The sequence below is a fragment of the Podarcis vaucheri genome, assembly GCF_965113315.1.
Source record: "Podarcis vaucheri genome assembly, chromosome: 13".
Taxonomy (NCBI): Eukaryota; Metazoa; Chordata; class Lepidosauria; order Squamata; family Lacertidae; genus Podarcis; species Podarcis vaucheri.
In genome coordinates this window covers 30,547,878-30,567,943 of record NC_138751.1, presented here as the reverse complement: position 1 = coordinate 30,567,943, position 20,066 = coordinate 30,547,878, and the positions used below count along the sequence as shown (strand labels likewise).

The following is a 20,066-nucleotide window of genomic DNA, read 5'->3' as shown; positions in this document are numbered from 1 at the left end:
CCATCATTCTGCCTGGACACTGAGGTCCAGTGCCAAGGGCCTTCTGGCGGTTCCCTCACTGCGAGAAGCCAAGTTACAGGGAACCAGGCAGAGGGCCTTCTCGGTAGTGGCACCCGCCCTGTGGAACGCCCTCCCACCAGATGTCAAAGAGGGGGGGAAACTGCCAGAATTTTAGAAGACATCTGAAGGCAGCCCTGTTCAGGGAAGCTTTTAATGTTTAATAAGTTTTTGTATTTTAATATTCTGTTGGAAGCCTCCCAGAGTAGATGAGGAAACCATTATTATTATTATTACTTGTCCCTAAAGGAGCAATCATGGCCCCATCTCCAGCCATACATTTAAGTTTCCCCAAAATATGTGTGCATAAGCTTCTCCCAGAAGCCATTCAAAATAAGTGTGCCAAAAGTAGACCATGAGTTGCCTGCTGGCATTGGCTCCACTCTGCCTGTCTAAGGAAGTCCAAGACTCCAGAGGTTTCTAAGAGAGAAGGGAAGCGCTTTGCACAGCAGGAGATTGAGCACAGACCTTTGCTGTAGATATTGACTGTTGCCTGAATCCACAGCGCACGCCTCTCATCCCATGTTCTTTCCTATGGCAGGGAGACAAAGGTGACCAGGGTCCTCCAGGAGAAAGAGGACTTCCTGGGGAAAGAGGGCTAGCAGGCAACCCAGGCCAACCTGGACCTGCAGGACCCCCGGGACCCCCAGGCCAGTCCCTTCCAGGAGCTCCAGAATGTGGTGGTGCCAATGGTGGAAATGAAAAGGTGAGACTGGGCCTGGGGGAGAGAACTGAGGTCACTTCCTGATGAGTTGTTTGTTGAGCATTCATCCCGATTGGCTTCCACAAAGTTTGTGGAGAGGTTAGACAGCTCTGAGCACTCATTTTGATTTATTTGGGGGGTGGGGGTTATGACGTCACATCAAGAAGCTATCAACACACACCTTCCTGTGTGTTTTCCCATCACTTTGGTTATCACAAAAAGAAAAGACTGCTTTGTGGAGGGAGTGTGTGTGTGTTGTGCAACAGCACCAAATCAACTTTAATTGGGCAACCGGAATGTGCCAATATGTGATTGATCCACAGCGGAAGATAGCAACACTTTGGAAGCACAGAGGCGGGGGGGCGGGTTCCGGGCTATGTGCGTTAAAAAAAAATTCCAGTGCTTTGAAGTATCATCAACTTTATGAGCAAATGTTTTCAGGCTTTCAGGGAAATTTCTAACCCTTTGGCCCATGCTACAGTCCCAATCTGGATTGGCGGAGGCAGCACCGGTTATTTGCATGGAAAGAAAAGTTTCCATTTGTGTTAACTGAAGCTTTTCTTCCAGGCATAGGAGAGATGTCCAATCCAGATTGGGACTGCAGCAGGGGGAAGTATTAAAGTCCTCCCTGCCAGGTTCCCAATGCCTGCCATTTATTTATTTTTTAAAAGCCATTCATGCAGCTGCTATTTTTTGGGAACAGCTTCTCTTCTGCTTTGGCCCTAAGACACTCAAACATGCATTATATCAGCACAAGGTAGACATGGAATTGCAGCCCTGTCATGTCTTGTTTATCTTTTAAACCTAGTTCTTACTGAAGCGATAAGCTTTTATCAGGACTACGGATTGTGGGTAGGAGCTCGCATGGTTGAATACAAAGAAATTCCCTGCACACTGCGCCACTCTTTTCCCTTACATGCTAGCTTTCTGCATTTGGGGTTTTTTGTGGAGGGAAATATTATCGCGTTGCTCCCACCTCCCATCTGAAGTGATCCAACTCAGACCCAGGTATATACTCTCAGGAAAAACTAGATCTTAGCTTTGGTTTCCTATTAAGTCAGACATCTTGACAAATGCATTAGCAACTTCCCAAAGACGCTGAACGATATTTTTTCTGCCTCTTAAAAGATCAACAATACACCTCGTGCTTCTTTTGTCATTTTTCCTAGGGGGTCAGCATCATGGAAGGGCCCCCTGGTCCAATGGGCTACCCAGGTCTTCCTGGACCTCCAGGATACCCTGGTCAGGAAGGACCCCAAGGGCCCCCTGGCCTTCCAGGGCACGAAGGTCAGCAAGGTACTCCAGGCCTCCCTGGCACACCAGGCCAGCCTGGCCCACCAGGATCCACAGGGCCTTCAGGCATTCCAGGGCCAGTGGGGGCAGAGGGAATTCCCGGAGCCATGGGCCCTGAAGGGCATCCAGGACTTCCAGGCCACATGGGGCCACCAGGACCACCAGGCACCCCTGGGCAGAAAGGGCCTCCAGGACGAGAAGGGCTTCCAGGGAAGGACGGGCCAAAGGTAAGCAGTGCTGAAAGTGGGGCCATGGGTGAACTGTCAGAGGTGGGCGGCCTAATAGCAGGAAGGCAGGATGGAAGGGAGAGGAGAGCTAAATAAGACGGGCAGGAACAGGGTCACAAACTTGCAGGCCTCCTCCTACCTACGCCCTGTAACAATGACAGGTGTTTTGCTAGCTGGTAGATAAATGCCTGAATTTCCAAAGCAATTTGGGTGGGTCTCTGCTTGCCTTGAAGCAGAGTGGGTGGGTGGGTGTGAATCAGAGGCAAGGAACACCAGTGGCGTAGCGTGGGGGGTGCAGGGGGGGCCGGCCGCACCGGGCACAACATCTGGGGGTTAGGGTTAGGGGGCGCAAATCCACAGGTTAGGGGGTGCAAACCCACGGGTTAGGGGGCGCAAATTACTTGCCTTGCCCCGGGTGCTGACAACCCACGCTACGCCACTGAGGAACACCAAGCCTACATTTCTCTAATAATAATAATAATAATAGTAATAGTAATGTTGGTGCAGTGGTACCTCGGTTGTCAAACGTCATCTGTTCCGGAAGACCGTTCGACTTCCAAAACATTCCACAACCCAGGCGCAAAGGGCCGCCTGCAATTTCCATTGAGAAAAGTGAAAAACACACCGCAGAAGCCGTTCAGCTTCCAAGGTGTGTTCGAAAACAGAAGCAATTACTCCTGGGTTTTCGGCGTTCGAAAAACTAAACATTCGGCTTCTGAGATGCTCGGAAACCGAGGTACCACTGTACTTACAAACCTTGGGTTTCTGTTTTAGGACTTGTGATAATGTTTGTGGTTTATTCTTGCAGGGTGAGAAGGGTGAGTTTGGTCTACAGGGCCCTCCTGGCAATCCGGGTGTGAAAGGTGAAATGGGGCCTCAGGGTGCACCTGGGCCCATGGGTCCTCCTGGTGAGAGTCAGGTGAGTGGAAATGCGCTTTGCTCTGAGTTAGCATGCTCTCTGATACCCATCTGGGATTGCTTACTTATGGCACACTAAGGCCGTGTACACATTCCCGCTTACTCTGCATCCAGTGCTCTCCCACCGCTGGTTTGGGAAGACATATACACACGACACTAACCACAATCCACACCTGTCCTGTAGTGTCTTGAGGAACGTTGCATTCTGACGTGTTTTCCTCCCACAAACCAGCTTCCATCTGATCATGAGAGCCATATGAAAGCATGAGGGTTGCCTGACCTCCAGGTCTGACCCAAAGTCCTCAGGTTTGCCTGCCCTCCATCCAGGTGGCAGGAGGAGGGTTTGAATGTCCAGGTGGATGGGAGTGCCTTTAATAATAAAAATTATTATTATTAACAGAACTGTGCATTCAGCTTGAAGGCTCTAGCCCAGCAGGAGCTGACTGCAAATTATAGCATAGACACTCTGAGCGATCTGCCTTCCTTCTCCTCTCTCCTCTCCCCTCTCCCAATTAACTTCCGTCTCCATGATCCACCAGGGGCCTCCCTCAGAACATCAAATAAATAAATAAAAAGGAGTATTCCATGGATGCCTAGATCCAGGTTTAGGGCAAGTACTCTTTGGTTAGAGGAACCCCAGCAGAGATTTAAAATCTCAAAATATGCAGCAAAGTAAAGAGTGGAAATATAGGCTATTAGATCTTAAAAATAATCCCTTCTAAATTGCTTCCAAAATTCCCCTCAGTGGCAGACTTTGGGCTCTCAAATTTCAGTAGCACCATGTGCAACACTAAAATTCTGCACGCACCCTGCCTCTTGCACTCCATTCTAAAGCATTGTTTTAGCACTCCCTGCAATGCGGGGCCCAGTGTGACCATACCGGTCATGCTACCCTTAAACCACTTCTGTTCCCTCTTCCCTTAGCATAGAAAGAGACCACATGTAAGTGGTTTACTTACAATCCCTTCAACAGTCATATTCATGTGTTTTTCCATACACCAGCAAGAAAACACAGGCAGTAAAACTTAGGTTCCAAAGTGGTGAATGCTTCTGAATTATTTATATAGAAACACAAAGATAGCTTGCTTAAGCCACACAGCCTTAGCTTGAAGCATCCAACTTAGACCTCCTTACAGGTAGGCTTCACATGATAATCCTTCCACCCAAGGTAAGGAGGAGTGACCTGGCCAAGCCTGGCAAGACAGCTTGCTCTGTGGTCTTAAAGCCTTCATGCATTAATTAGACTTAAGCATGCTGGTTATATGAGGCTGCTTATTCCACAGAAGTGGGGTAAGATGGCCCCAAAGGCAAGCTAGTGTATAACTTACTTTCATCGAAACTTTCAAGACATTATGACCACAGACACGAGCCTGCCAAAGCATAGGGTGATCCTGGTTACATTTTAGAAGCTAAATGGAACCTGGAATTGTGATAGTTACGAGGCTTCCGTTGCTTCCTATTTATCCTTGGGCCCTTGCCCCTCCATGCGGGACTGCTTTTTATTCTTCCTTGCCCTTTCCATTTCCGCCTTCCACTCCCCCAGTTGTTACAAAAAAGAGAGGAGAAATTCCTTTTTTTTCTTCTTAAGGGAAAATGAATAGACGTTGAAAACTATACATATGTTTTATAAATATACCGTATTTTTCGCTCTATAAGACGCACCAGACCACAAGACGCACCTAGTTTTTGGAGGAGGAAAACAAGAAAAAAAATATTCTGAATCTCAGAAGCCAGAACAACAAGAGGGATCGCTGCGCAGTGAAAGCATCAATCCCTCTTGCTGTTCTGACTTCTGGGATAGCTGTGCAGCCTGCATTCACTCCATAAGACGCACACACATTTTCCCTTACTTTTTAGGAGGGAAAAAGTGAGTCTTATAGAGCAAAAAATACGGTAAATAGGCATGTGCAAAAATTGTTCTTAATTGGCACATAAACACCAAAGTCTGCCAAGAACACAGGTCCAAAGGATCTGTCACTTGTGCATGGGCAGTTGTTGGGGAGTGTTCCTTATGGGTTGCATCAATGCCCTTCTCTTCTCTCTTTGTAGTGCAACACTCGTGCAAGAGTTCCTGGGCCTCCAGGTCCTAAGGTGAGTATGAAGCCTATCAAGCAACATGGCAGAGATGGGGGGAAGCAGTGCCCTTCCAGATGTTCTTGGGCTCCAGCTCCCTTCAGTCCCAGCCAGCAAAGTCAATGGTGAGGGATGATGGGGGTTGTAACCTGACATCTGCAGGGCTGAAGGTTCCCCAGCCCTACTTGTACTGGCATGCTTTCGAACTGCTGGGTTGGCAGGAGCTGGGACAGAGCAATAGGAGCTGACCCCGTCACGGGGATTCGAACCGCTGACCTTCCGATCAGCAAGCCCAAGAAGCTCAGTGGTTTAGACCACAGCGCCACCCTTTCCCCCCATCCCTGTTATACCAGCAGGAGAAACAAGGTGGTGCAGGAAGGGCATCCAAAATCTCTGTGTGGGGGCAACCACCGCAAAGACAATGGCGTGTAGTTAGGTTGTGGACTAGAGCTGACTTTGGATACCCTGGAAATTCTTTTTCTTCCTCACTTTCACCTCCCCCTGCCCCCCGTTACAAGGGGAAGAGTGGAGAGATGGGTGGTGGGCTGCCTCTCCTTCCTTTCTCTTTGGGTGATGCCCCTTCTTCAGAAGGATGCGGTAGGAGCCCTCGCTCACTGAGCCCACCTCAAAGTTTTCATCATGAGCTGAAAGGATGGGAAAAGTGGGAAACCCAGAAAACCCATGATCGCGAATTCTATTCATCCTTGTTCGTATCTGTGTTTATTTTTGCTCATATCCTCTCATGATATGTGTCTCTTCCTCCCGGGAAAAAAAATCCTTTTGTGTGTCTCTTCAGCATTCTTGCCATCTTATCTTCTCCCTGCTTCTCTGGTCTCTGTTTTGCCTTGTATCAAAAGCAGAGTGGCTGTGAGTCAGAGTTGAGGGACTCCAAGCATACATTTTTCTTTAAAAATAAAAAATTAGTACTTACAAACTTTGGATTTCTGTCCAGCTCTCTCTCCCTTTCCCTCCACCTTCCTCTGCTTCTGCCTTGCCGCTTGCGTATGTTCGCATCAGTGCTTTAAAACACAACAAGGTTTGCTCCAATTCAGCTGTAAAATGGAAAAGTGCCGGGACAAAAAAAAAATCCCTGCTCCTACGTGTAGTTCTGAAGCACGGACCTGTGCCTGCAGAGTGCAGTGCAAAAGGATGTATAGCTAAGCCCTTAGTTTCATGCTCGCAGGGGCCTGTCTAATCAGTTAATCGTGGATTAATCCTGGAATTGTAGAGCTGGAAGGGACCCTGAGGGTCATCTAGTCCAACCCCCTGCAATGCAGGAATCTTGCAAACATGCAAGGTGGCCATCCAACATCTGCTTAAAAACCTCCAAGGAAGGAGAGTTCTCTCCTTGCAAAGAGCAGTGCAAAATAGCCAATTGTAAGAACTTTTGGGTATCAGCATGAATTTGTGTGTATGTTTGACTACAAGGCCACAGACTTCCTGAATTCATACTTTAAGGTGCAGGGAAGCTGCCTGCAACTTTAGATCTGCTTTGCTGAGTTGTGGCAAAAGCCCGTTTACTACTCCAGCCATGTATTCCCCTGCAATCTTTTCAGAAGCAAAGAGCTGCAATGAAACCTAGGGGACAAAGCAGCAGTTAATAACCCGGTTAGCCTCATCACACCCCGAACAGAATTAGCAGCGCATGTTTGTACGCTGGGCAGGAGAAGCTGCTGTGAAAAAAGGCCTGTTTTGAATCTAGAGACTCTAAATACGGGGTGATTTAGAGTCCTCACGAACCATCAGCTTCAGGCAGTGCTGCTCACATGTTCATTGAAGTGTCCTTTGAGTCGGCGAGCCACCCTGTCTTCTTCCCGAAATTGGGTGTGTGGCGGGGGAAGGACCATCCCCAGGAATGTCATTCTCTAACTTGAGAGCTCCTGATCCTGGTTGTATCATAAGCTTATGAATAGGCTTGTCGCTGTGTCCCTGGCTGTACCTATAAGTGTGTCATGGTGATTTGACCTCCCGTTTTTGGTTTCTTTTCTTCCCCCTTGCAGGGTGAAAAAGGAGAACCTGGAGAACGGGTATGTAGTTGTGCAAAGAGGACCCACATCTTCAAAGCACTGTGATTCATTCCCCTTCTTCCTCTTCTTCTTCTTCTTCTTCTTCTTCTTCTTCTTCTTCTTCTTCTTCAACTTGTTCTAAGGCCCTTCATTGTGTTTTCTTACCCAGGATTGCTGCAACTGCCCTGAAGCAACAAAAGCTGACTCGGACTCCTGGACACCTTTTACCTACCAAGAGGTACACTGAAATATGTTTTCCCCCACCCTGCCATTTAGGATTGGTGGTCTTAACGCTGAGTGCACGGGGCAGTGTTCCCTCCAAGGATCAGCTAAGGGGAAACTTGTGTTTGGTGTCTGCTACAAGCCTTTGTCTGTGGAGCAACAAAAAACAAAAGCGGAAGCCAATGTAGGGCGAAAGGTATTTTAGTGGGCTTTCAGTGCAAGCCTGAATTGTCATGAGCCAGGGGTCAGCAAACTTTATCAGCAGGGGGCCAGTCCACTGTCCCTCAGACCTTGTGGGGGGCCAGACTATATTGGGGGGGGGGAGATGAACGAATTCCTATACCCCACAAATAACCCAGAGATGCATTTTAAATAAAAGCACACATTCTACTCATGTAAAAACACCAGGCAGGCCCCACAAATAACCCAGAGATGCCTTTTAAATAAAAGCACACATTCCACTCATGTAAAAACATGCTGATTCCCGGACCATCCGCAGGCCGGATTTAGAAGGCGATTGGGCCACATCCGGCCCCTGGGCCTTAGTTTGCCTACCCATGTCATGGGCCATATTGGAGGAGGCGTTTCCCCAGTATCTCCTCTTAGGGTGCACGCAGGTTGTAGAAAAAACACCCCCAAAAATCAACCAACAATTCTTGAACGTGTCCCACTGCTTCTCCTCATCCCCAAGAGTTCCATCTTATTGATACACGCATGTTCCAAAGCGATGCCAATATTAATATTTAGGCATGGCTTAGTAAAAAGAAATAATGTTGCCACCGTTCCTGGCCTATTTATTTATTTACTATTTCATGTCACAAGATTTATACGCCGGTTGACTGTAACAAAGCCTCAAAGCAGTTTATAAAAAGAGCCAAAAGTGCAGTGTCAGGAGACTCTCCCAGCCTTTGCTAACGGTGGTTGTGTTCCAAAGTGTGCCCTGCCATGGGTGTAAACATCCTGAATTTCTGCAGTCAATAGGAAAGGAGGCAGGGGTGTGTGTGGATTATGTATTAAGTAAAAATGACATGGGTGGGCAAGATGTGCCCATGAGCAATACCAGGACATTAAGTTGGCGTCTTTTTCTTCTCCTCCTCCTCCAGAATGGCAAAGGAGACCTTGAGATATATGGCTCGATTGCCAGCCGTGTAAGCCAGCCATTTCATCTTCTCCAACAAACCTTGGTTTGGTTTTGGTTGTTTTTTTTGAAAAAATTGTATCTTGCCTTCAGAATGTGCTGTCTTCCCAATCTTGGCCTTTTCCTTAAAAAAAACAAAAACAGAACAGAACAGATAAAAAGAAGCACTTTTGCCTAAATTGGGAGTAGGGAACCTTTTTCAGTCTGAGGGCTGGCTTCCCTCGTAGCAGCCTTATGGGGTCCATATGGTGGGGGTGGCCAGAGGCAAAAGTAGGTGGAGCAATGGATGCGACTCCTACCTTTGAATAGGAGGATACATTCCAGCCATGCAAAAGTCACAAGTTTCAGACACGCATACAAACCATCCCTCCATCCAGGCTAGCAGGCAGGGCCAGCCCAGGACACTAGAGGCAAAACACAAATTGCTGCCCTTGTCCCCTCTGCTGCATGCTTGCATGCTACTGTTCACCCACCACACACCTGCCTGGCATGCACCCGCTGTCGCATGCACGCATGGGCATGCAGCTGCGAGTGTACGGTGTGCTCATCAGAGGCCAGATCTGCTGCCCCTCCCAGCTGTCCAGAGCTTGCTGCCCTGAGACTGCTTCATCTTGCCTCATGGGTAGGCTGGTCCTGCTAGCAGGAGGCGTAATCACAGTTCAAGGCACAGTCCAGCCAGGCGAAAGCACTGGAGAAGGGCTTGGTGATGGGATGCAGGTAGAGAGCCCCAGAGGGCTCTGCATTTGACCTCTTGACCCCAGTTTCCACCCACCACCCCAGACTAAATGAGCATTGTATGGAACCAAAGATCCCAGGCTGACTTCCTTAGAGCACTGGAGTCCACCTGAGTCTTGCACGAGAAACAGCTGTGCAAGCAGGCAAGCTATTCGCCAGCCCATTCAGATGTCAAGGTGTGAAATGTAATGGTGTTTGCAAAGTCCAGTTTCAGAATGCAGATAACACCCAGTGTCTCTGTTCCCTTCTCTGCTTCTTCTAGGGTCCTCCAGGCCCCGCAGGAAATCCTGGCATGCCTGGGCCCCCAGGCCCTCCTGGACCACCGGGAGTTATTTACCTTAATGTAAGTGATCCTCATCCCCCACCCAAAAAAACCCCACCTCAATATTAGGGGAGATGGAGCAGCCACATGGTATTTAGAAGAGTGACTTGTGGAAAGCTAGGGATCTGTCTCTTCAGCTGTTTTTTAAACATCACATACATGGGATGGGCTTTTTCTTGCTTTGTGGGATTTTGTATCTAATACTGAAAGCCTTTCCTCTTTAACCTGTATTTTTTCCTTCCCCCACCTCCCATCTGTCTATTTCCAGAGGGTGATCCCTATCCCACCCAGGAGGCATTGCAAGCAACCGGTGAGTTGGCAGGGCCAAATGGCGGCTTTTCCGCTGCTCTCTAATACGCCTTGCAAAGACAAGTAGCGCCAGGCACCACCAAAAGCATTGTTCAGCAATCCAAGCCTCTGTTGCATGAGAGGACAGGCCAAAGGAATATTTCCTGTGCGGAACAAACAGAAATGTTTGGTTCTGGTGTAGCAGCAGCCTTGGCTGAAATATTAGTAGTAGTAGTAGTAGTAGTAGTAGTGGTGGTGGTGGTGGTGGTGGTGGTATTTATTACATAATTGGCAAATGCATTTCATTAATTAATTGCTCTTTACAAAATAAAAAAAGGTCTCAAAGCAACTTGCAATAATTTAAAATACAAAGTACCATAAGATGAACCACAACCAAAATTTACAGAAATGGTTGGGTACAACAGACGATGTGTAAGCAGGCAGTGCTAGTCTGCAGACAAAATTAATGCTGCTGGCCCCTGAACTTGGTAGAAGCTCCCCACACATAAGACACAGCCCTGTGGGTTAAGGGTCCCTTGCTCAGCAAGGAGACCGATTTAAAAATCTTTTGATTCCATTTTTCACTGAGTCCCACCCCCAACCTGGCATGGTGTTTTCTGCACAGCCCATTCGTCTCTATAACTTGGCTAATGTGGTGCTCATCTCTGTGCTCTTTTTGTTTTCTTCCAGTTGAGCCAGGACCCATCTTTGGATTCAGGTGCGAGTCGTTTTCTCTCTGGCTAATAATGTGCGACTTCTCTTGTGTATCTGCTCTACTGCGGTTTGATGTGGCTTGCATATCTATCCAGCATACGGCCAATCGGCAGCCACTTTGGGAGGGCGCAAGGATATAGTCTGCAGAGGGTTTTTCTCTGACTCTGCAATCTGTTGTTCCACCGGTTCTTTGATGAATGCAGCCTGTGAATGACACAATATTAGCCCAGGACTTGCATATACGCTTCTAGTAGACGTTTAGCCCTAGCCAGTCCCTTCTTCACCACCTTTACAAGGGAAGAGAAACTTGTGGAAATGCATGCAATGTGCCCTGTTTGGGTGTTTTCCCACAGTCTTCCTTGCCACCACTGGCAGTATACTGGTCTTGGAATTTGAACTGTGAGTGTGTTGCCAAGTCAGTAAGTAAGGAAGAATTGTTGTCTGCCAGCCATTCTAATTTAGAACCATTAATAAGCAGCGCTTCAGGATGTTATTTACAGACTCTCCTCTTTTGGGGTGGGGAGCTTTTTCTTGTACAGTTGATGGAATATTTGCTTCCTGCCACAAAGGGATGGATGGTGGCTGGTTTGTTCATTCTGTCGTTTTTCTGCTGTGCAGATGATGGGCTGTCTTTGAAGGATTCTTCCAATGAAAACCAGTATGGGTTTAAGGTATGTCACCTTCATTCTTCTCCTTTCTGATACTCCCTCCAATAGTTAGTCCAAGGTAAAGAGCTGAACAAGTTCAAGTAGAGGGAACCAGGCAAAGGGCCTTCTCAGTTTTTAATGTTTGATGTTTTATTCTGTTTTTTCTGTTGGGAGCCACCTGGAGTGGCTGGGGAAAACCAGCCAGATGGGTGGGGTATATTATTATTATTATTATTATTATTATTATTATTATTATTATTATTATTATTATTTTCCTCCACCACCAGCTCCTCTACACATGAGATTTAGAAATTCACTTCAAATAATCTGGATTTCTTCACACCCTCAATGAAATCTCCTTCAGCTATCTCATTTCTTGGTTATCAGAGAAATGTTTTTCTCTGTCCTGAGACAACATGCTTCTTATCTGAAAGCCAGGGGTTGCAGGTGGAACAAAAGTTATAAATTCTGTTCAAACAATACACAGCTACTAAGTGTTAGGCTAGTAGCCACTAAATTCTACAATAATAATCTAAGGATCACTGAAGCGGCTCGGGAGTACCCCTTTCGTTAAGGTGAGTAGCAAAAACCAAACAAATACATTTTGCTAGTATAAACCTAAAACTTCTGTAACTTATCAAAATGACAATAGTTGAACTAAAAATGTAAAGCATGGCATAAATCATCCCCCTGATGAAGTCTAGTCTTGTGCCAAATTTCAAAATGATCCACTGAAAATTGCCAACAATACAGTAAGTTAAAAAGTGCTGAAAATTGACACATTGACCCTTTTTACTCCAATTTTTATACAATCTTGTCATATATTTGTTTCCAATTTGGGTGGGAAGCTATGGAGTAATTCAAGCTCCTTGAAGACATGTTTTCATTGGTTTCATGACGTTCTGAGGAGCACTTCAAACGTTATTATGGTTTTATTGCCCCATTAAGGCCTATAATAGCCACTGTTGGCAAAATAATATGATGTGTGTGCCATATAAATACTGAAGCAATATTCATGGACCGTTCTTCAGTGTTTGCAGAGGGAGCCACCTAGCGAATAGGATGTGTAATGCCTGTTGTTTTAGTTGTGGGACCGACCAGGAGACACCAGCCGTGGGGCTGTGGTCACATTTGGAAGCCTGATAAGTTACTGTGGGCACCACACAGATCCCCCAAGAACATGATGTGCACATTCCACAGCCACACACACCCTAAAACACACACACATTGCTACCCGACACATCCCAGCACATACACAGAAACACGCACACCACAGACACTCCACCCAGGCATAAACAGTTTACTCACTGAAGAATTCCTGTAGCAATACGGCAAGGCTCAGGTGTTTCATAAGTCATTACAGGGCCAAAACAATGTGGAGCATCTTTGCAGGTCCAGGCACTTCACTGAGGCCTGAGAGACCAAAGAAAAATTTGCACGGATGGCAACTTTTAAGCAAGCCCAGCTTGTGATGTGGCACAACTGTTGTCGCAGCATGTTTCTCAAAGCATCAGCCTTAGCATCCTATTTCCTGGCTTTGTGGACCTTGAGAGGCAGCCTATGATAGCCTTAACTCTGGTCAGCCTTAACCGAAAGGTCTCTTGATCGCTGAATTGCAAAGCCTTCCACCAGTTGAGGATAAGTGTGCTTTTAATAAAGGCACCTGCTCTTCCTTTACTTTCCAGCACTCCACGTGGATCTTCAAGTCAAAAGAGCTGATGTTCAAATCGGCCTCCTCCATTCCTGAAGGCAGCTTGGTCTACGTCAGTGAAGGGAATGAAGCTTTCTTCCGAACCCCCAAGGGATGGAGCAGGCTTCTGGTAGGAAAACATTGGGACACTGATGTGCATGACTCTGTAGATGTGCAGCACTCAGACTCGCTCAATATCTGATACAAAAGCATCTGGTTGGCCACTATATGAAACAGGAGAATGGACAGCCACTTGTATGATGTTGTAGTGGGTTTACTGCATCAACAGGAGGTAGGACTGCTCTACGATTCCCTGGACTGTTTAGACCCTTTGCCCTGATCCAAGAGGGCTGCTCAGTTGCTCTCCTTATTTTTAAAAATCAGGATGAGATTAACTTATGCTTTTGTGGCTGACTTGCTTGAGCTACCTGGGCAATGCTTGCCCTGATGGCATTTTTAAAAAAACTTTTCGCGCATGAGAACAAATGCTCGTTTTTTTACACATTTCGGTCCAGCCTTATCCCTGTTGTGTTTCTATTGTCTCTTGATCAGCTGGAGGATTCAGAGTCTTTACTGGTTGGAGATGACCCTTCAGTGTCTACAGACAGAAATCAGGTGTGGACTTCTTCCAGCTTGTAATGCTTTGCCATTGCCTGTTCAGCAGGTCTCCTGGGTTTTGCTGTGGCTTAAGTTAAAGGGCTGAAAGTGGGGAGAGCAAAGAAACCGAAAGCCCATAAAATATTACACCCATTTGGGTGGCACACTTGCAGAAGAACATAGTTAACTGCTGGATAAAGTAATGATGAAATTAAGTGATATAAACCCCTTTGAGTCATAAATTTCATCTATTTGTAAAGCACCTCGTCTACACTCCAACAACTCCTTACTCCAGCCTCAGCAGGCCTATTTAATTCTTCTCAACAACTGCCCCACCACAGCTACGGACAGGCAGAAAACTCTTACTGGGAACAGGCTGCATGCACTGCTGCTGCTAGCGCCTTCATCACCTTCCTAGTTCTCTTGCACTCCGTGCATAGCTAGTAGGAGGGGCAGATGGTGTCTGGGGGTGGCAATATTTGCTGCAGTTTATGTGTGCATGCAGTATTTGAGTTTAAGCTGAGTCACATTAAAAAATGGTTTTGTTTCACCGTGTATCCTGTCTTCCTAGGTCCAAAACGACAAGAGCCAAGCAACTGTCGAGACTGTACCACCTAGCATCCCCCAGAGGATCCCTTCAGTAAGTTCAACAGGAGAGGAGTGTAAGGCAGTCAAGCTGCTGGCACAACAACTTGCCTTTTCTTCTTCTTTTTGAGTGTTGTCTCAGGCAAAGAATTTAGCAGCAGTGGGTGGGGAGGGAGGGACACGGGTGGCGCTGTGGTCAAAACCACTGAGCCTCTTGGGCTTGCTGATCAGGTCAACAGTTCAAATACCCACTACAGGGTGAGCTCCCATTGCTCTGTCCCAGCTCCTGCCAACCTAGCAGTTTGAAGGCATACAAGTGCAAGTACAGTGGGACCTTGGTTCTCAAACTTAATCTGTTCCGGAAGTCTGTTTGACTCCCGAAACCATTCGAAAACCAAGGCGCGGCTTCTCATTGGCTGCAGGAGCTTCCTGCACTCAATCGGAAGCCGTGTCAGACGTTTGGCTTCCGAAAAAAAGTTCACAAACCAGAACACTCACTTCCAGGTTTGCAGCATTTGGGAGCTGATTTGTTTGGGGGCCAAGCCATTTAACAGCAAGGGACCACTGTAGATATATAGGTACTTCTGCAGTGGGAAGGTAAACGGCATTTCTGTGCACTCTGGTTTCCTAGTTTCCGTCATGGTGTTCCGTTGCGCCAGAAGCAGTTTAGTCATGCTGGCCACATGACCCGGAAAGCTGTCTGTGGACAAACGCCAGCTCCCTCGGCCTGAAAAGCAAGATGAGCGCCACAACCCCATAGTTGCCTTTAACTGGACTTAACCATCCAGGGGTCCTTTACCTTTACCTTTTTTAATAGACCTTGCTGTACCAACCTCTTCTTTCTGGAGGCCCCCTTGAAGATAATGGTGCAAAACCTGGCAAGGCCATAACAAGAACCTGACTGGTTAATTGACACCACTCCTCTGGTTGATCTACTCCACCCTGTTGTCCTCCTTAGGTGTCAGGTGTTTAACTAAAATCCCTCAATTTTTCTAGCTCCGCCTAGTGGCCCTCAACATCCCCCTGACTGGTAGCATGAATGGGATTGGTGGCGTTGACCTGCGGTGCTATCGGCAGTCACAGGAGGCGAAGCTGCGTGGAACTTTCCGGGCCTTCCTGTCATCATCCACTCAAAGCCTAGTCTCCATCGTAAAGAGAACTGACAGGAACCTGCCTATTGTCAACCTTAAGGCTAGTAGCAACATCCTGTTGAATTCTTGATTTGATGCAGACATCTTTTCTGAGGAAAGCACTGGTACCTGATGAAAAAGGCATGTGGTGCTTGCCTAGCAACTGCCCAACTAATTCTCATGATAAGTGATGACCCTAGCAGGCACTCCTATGCTTTTGGGAAGGGCAGGATTCTTGTGCCTTCCGCTGCTATGGCTGAGGCACTTGGGTTGTAGAATAATTTTGTGGGGCCTACAGCCTCTGTTGACTGTTTTCTAGCTTGAAAAGCATTGTTTCTGTTGCAGGGCCAGCTGCTGGCAAAGAGTTGGAATTCCCTCTTCAGTAGTGCTGCTCGTTTCAATTCCCCAAAGTCCCCCATCTACACATTCAATGGGCGCAATGTCATGACAGATCCTATGTGGTGAGTAACATGTGGGGAAAGAAAGCATCTGTAGGGATACGTGACCATATGGGAGGTACAAGCAGGGCATCCCAAACTATATTCACCAGTTCCCCCATAAGTGGGACTGTACCTAATTGGGGAATATCTAGGTGAGGAAAATATTCAGGAGGCCCAGAAGGGGAAAATTAATGGGTAATGAGGTCCAGCATATTAGATTTCTGGGGAAGGTTTTTGAAGCACACAGGTGAGGAGTTCAGAACCTACATCTTGCCTATTGCATACCTCCCCTGCTCCACAGCTTGTCTCTCCATGTGCTTTTCTTCTCCACTTACCACGAGTAATGGAAGGAACCATGACCATGGACTCAGCTATACAGCTGCAAATAAAACGTTTTAAGTGTGCTGTAAAGTACAATACACAAATGTGACACTAGATGGCGACCATGAGCTATGGCACATTCAATATATTTTTCAGAACTTTTTTTTAAAAAAAGCATTTTCACAGCGTTTTTTTAAATATGTGTGTAGATTCCACCTATCTATGAAAAATACCTGGGCAGAGGAGCTGCTGGGAGGTGTAAATGGAATCTGCAGGAAACACTGGGCTGTGCTTCCCTTTTGCTGTTAAATTCAGATCCAACCTCTTTCTATGCTATTGGGATGATAGTTCCACATTTAAACACATGCAGCCACAGCCATTGTGTCTAGTTTGGCCCTTGGGAATAATGGATTGAGACAAGATAGGATGGGTACTTTTTTGTGCCATGCAGTTGACTTCAGCTATCCACTTTTGTATGTCCCTGCTGTTTGTATGTTCAGGAGACAAAAGGCAGTCTGGCATGGTGTCAAACAACTGGGAGGCCAGGCCGAAAATCAAGACTGTCAGGAGTGGCGAACAGCCTCCAACCAGTCCAAAGGTCTTGCCTCACCTCCAGCCGGAGGCAAGTTCCTCACAGCGGACACACATAGCTGCTCAGACTTCCTGATTGTTCTGTGCGTGGAAAATGCCTTCTGAGACGAGTGCAGCTTCAGATCAGCAAGGAACAGTAGAAGGAGCCAGTTGCTACAAAGGCTGGATCAGGATGAATGAAGTAAGCCTTTGAGCCTTAAGACACATGAGGTGGAAAATGCAGGTACCCATCCTTCCACCCCAGCTGGGAAAGAATGTTTGAGAGGAAAGAAAACCATGCATCGCCTGCACCTCAGCAAGCTGTCATGTGTGCTGATGTGTAGAACCAGCACCTCACACAGGCAGGTGAAAAAGGGGCTTCTGCTTTGTTACCATGTGTGTACCTGGACTTACATGTGCACCACCAGCACTCATGTACAGTATGCTCATATACACACTGCTGAGAGGTTTAGGAACTTTTGCTGGAGTTATGACGTGTGCTTGTTATGGATGTGTGTTAACCCTTATGCCCACAAGAAGCTCTCACATGAAGAAACAAAGAAAGCTTGGTTTATTATACAAGGTGTGACCGGAATATTCGGTGAATGGTCACAGAAATCGGACAGCGAGAAATATTCAAACATACATACCTTACAGGCCTTCAAAGTAGGCCCCTCTGATAGAATGCACCATTGACAACATTAGTACAGTAGAACTATTGGAAACGTCTGGAGAAGTCATCTTTTCGTACTGCTTTCGGTTCCCTTGCACCTTGGAAGTGTGAAATGTTGAAAAATCTGTGCCCTTTCAGTGCAAATTTCAGTTTTGGAAAAAGAAAGAAATCTGGTGGGACAAGATTAGGAGAATATGGAGGATGGGACAACTCAGTAACCTCAGTAATGATTTCACACGGAATATGCAATTCTTCCACCATCATTCAGATGGACAAACGCCAATCCCACATCAATAACGCCCAACCTTTGTCGACATTTGCCGCCGTTCTGCTCGTTGACAATCTGCCACACTGAGGGTCATCTTCGATGGTTTGCTGCCCTTCACGGAAACACTTAAACCACTCATACACTGTCTTTCGAGTTACCGCTTCATATCCGTAAACAATTGTGAGCATTTTGTGGGTTTCCGATGCCGATTTACCCAATTTGAAACAGAATTTCATATTGACTCTCTGCTCCATTTTCAATCACAATGCACTGCACTATTAACAGCTACTAAACGCTACCACATGAACATAGGCCTGTTAACAAATGCTGAGACACGTGCACATATGTTAGCTGAAATATGGATGAATGCCTCCCACATGTCTCCGCGAATCCAGCAGTTCCCATTATTGCAAACAGGAGTGATTCACCTTACTTTCTGGTCACACCTTGTATAAAACAAGAGCAACAGAATATATAAAAATGCTGCTTTAGACGGCAAAGTTACAGTCTAAGCAGGTAGCAAATTACAATACATACACACTTTGATTAGAGATTCCCTAACTATTCTAAAGGCCTACAGAAGCATGGGCATGACAATTTTGTCATAAACCCACACTAGAAGGGGGGCGGGGAGGAAAGCATACCTGTCTCTAAAGCAAAGCGGACGTGTGCAGAGTCCTAAATATCTCTGGGTTAAGTGCTGTCCTGTTGGAGCTGTGAGAGCTAACAGGCCTTTGAATCTAGGTTTTTAAAATACCTTTATGCCATGATCTACAGAGATAAACCACACCATAAATTCAGATTCCCACACCCCTCTTTACAGCTTTGGCACATCTCTCAGAAGATATGTGTGTGTGCATGCATTTGTGTGCACGCACTCACAGAGATAGGTGTGCATGCACATAGATTTACAACCTGTTCTCTGTTTAGCAAAAAATGGTGGCAGAAGGGATGTATTGTGCACAGGAATTTTTATGGAATGTTGTGGCTTTTCCCCCCACAGTGTTCCTGCATGGGTAAACATAGATCTCACAAAGAAAAGGCAGCATCTAGGTTGCAGACACATTTACATTTTTGGAACTATTGAATTATACAGCAGGGAGGTGTTAACATCTGTGGGACAGCTCCTGCACACTCCTGCACTAGCAAAATGACCAGCAACCAAAGCATTTCGGGCAGGTCGAGCATCCTCTTGAAAACAGCCCAAAGAACTGCAACAGATACCTTTCTAGGCAGCTTGATCTGTTCCTATACTGTGTTTATAAGGCTGATACTACACTGTTACATATCACAAATACTAGTAAGGAAAACCCATACAGTAAGGTTGTCATACCTCAGGGAAAACCTGGACATACCAATCCAGGCAAATTTTTAAATTTTAAAGGAAATGTCTGAGTTGGGGGGGGGGTCTCAGGCTCAGGCAGCTTGGACTCAAGCTGCTCTGCACACCGCAGCCACTGCTAGCCCAAACCGGGCAAAGAGGCACACAGGGAGCAGCAGAGGCTTTGTGCACCCACGTGTCTCTTTCCCCGGCTCAGGCTGGCAGCGGCTCGGGCTGCCCTCTTTTTTGCTCTTCAATATATGGCAACCCTATCATACAGTCACCTTCACACATGACATTAGAAGTTCTTGCACTTCTTGATCTGAAATGTTGCGAGAGTGTTCTTTTAACTTCAAAATGCCGCCCCCCCATGGGAGAAAGTTTGGTTGCTTGTTTCTTTTTAAAAACTGATTCCAGTTTAATAAAGATGCTCTTTTGAATAACCTTCTCCAGCTTTCCCTAAACCTAAAAAAATTGGTTGATTTGCGCATATGGAACATCAGTTATGACAATGATAAAGAAATGAATGAGAAGCTCTTTATGATCTACTGGGATCAGATAGCCCAGCTAAACCCAAAATACTCCCAAGAGTGACAAGAGGATCAATATATATAGAAAATTCCCTAATTGCTACAAGGTTCTCATTCTAGCAATGTGGAATTCATTTGTCCTGGACTCTGAACACCACCGGTGGAATCTGGAATCATTCCATTACATCTATTAAACTTAACTGGTGAAAGGTGCCATTCATGTAACACTTTAATCCCCCCTTTGATTAGTTGCAATGCAGTTACTTATTTTATTATGAAAAACAGATCCTCATTGTCCTATAATTTCCTCCCTACAATCCTATTTCCTCTCACCTTCAACTTTTGAATCTATTCCTTGTTTCCTCACTCCTGTATTAAGTCATTTTACAGACTGTACATTTGTTTACAATATACTGTATCAAAATAAATTAATTTATGTTAGCACAATATATTTTTCAACAAGTTTTTTTTTTAAGGATAGCTTAGTTGGTTAGAGGGGTTTTTAATCACATCCATCTTTTGACATGTTTCTTCACACTGTAATAAGGCTCCATGATGGAGAAGGTCCGATGTGAAATAAAAATTGTTTGTCATTCTC

The 20,066-nt window shown here is 46.2% G+C and overlaps 1 protein-coding gene across 2 annotated transcripts in view; it reads left to right on the top strand.

Moving 5' to 3' along the window:
• LOC309517751 (uncharacterized protein) overlaps nucleotides 1-20,066 on the top strand; it is a 46,369-nt gene extending 26,303 nt beyond the window's left edge. For both annotated transcript variants that reach the window (XM_082197210.1, XM_082197209.1), the window contains 17 exons: nucleotides 599-763; nucleotides 1,930-2,280; nucleotides 3,089-3,199; nucleotides 5,248-5,289; nucleotides 7,272-7,298; nucleotides 7,447-7,515; nucleotides 8,603-8,647; nucleotides 9,635-9,715; nucleotides 9,963-10,004; nucleotides 10,673-10,700; nucleotides 11,315-11,367; nucleotides 13,029-13,163; nucleotides 13,586-13,648; nucleotides 14,202-14,270; nucleotides 15,212-15,406; nucleotides 15,691-15,806; nucleotides 16,607-20,066. In XM_082197210.1, the coding sequence (XP_082053336.1) occupies nucleotides 599-763; nucleotides 1,930-2,280; nucleotides 3,089-3,199; nucleotides 5,248-5,289; nucleotides 7,272-7,298; nucleotides 7,447-7,515; nucleotides 8,603-8,647; nucleotides 9,635-9,715; nucleotides 9,963-10,004; nucleotides 10,673-10,700; nucleotides 11,315-11,367; nucleotides 13,029-13,163; nucleotides 13,586-13,648; nucleotides 14,202-14,270; nucleotides 15,212-15,406; nucleotides 15,691-15,806; nucleotides 16,607-16,802 (1,788 nt within the window). In that variant the 3' untranslated portion in view covers nucleotides 16,803-20,066. The remainder of the gene's footprint in view (nucleotides 1-598; nucleotides 764-1,929; nucleotides 2,281-3,088; nucleotides 3,200-5,247; nucleotides 5,290-7,271; nucleotides 7,299-7,446; nucleotides 7,516-8,602; nucleotides 8,648-9,634; nucleotides 9,716-9,962; nucleotides 10,005-10,672; nucleotides 10,701-11,314; nucleotides 11,368-13,028; nucleotides 13,164-13,585; nucleotides 13,649-14,201; nucleotides 14,271-15,211; nucleotides 15,407-15,690; nucleotides 15,807-16,606) is intronic.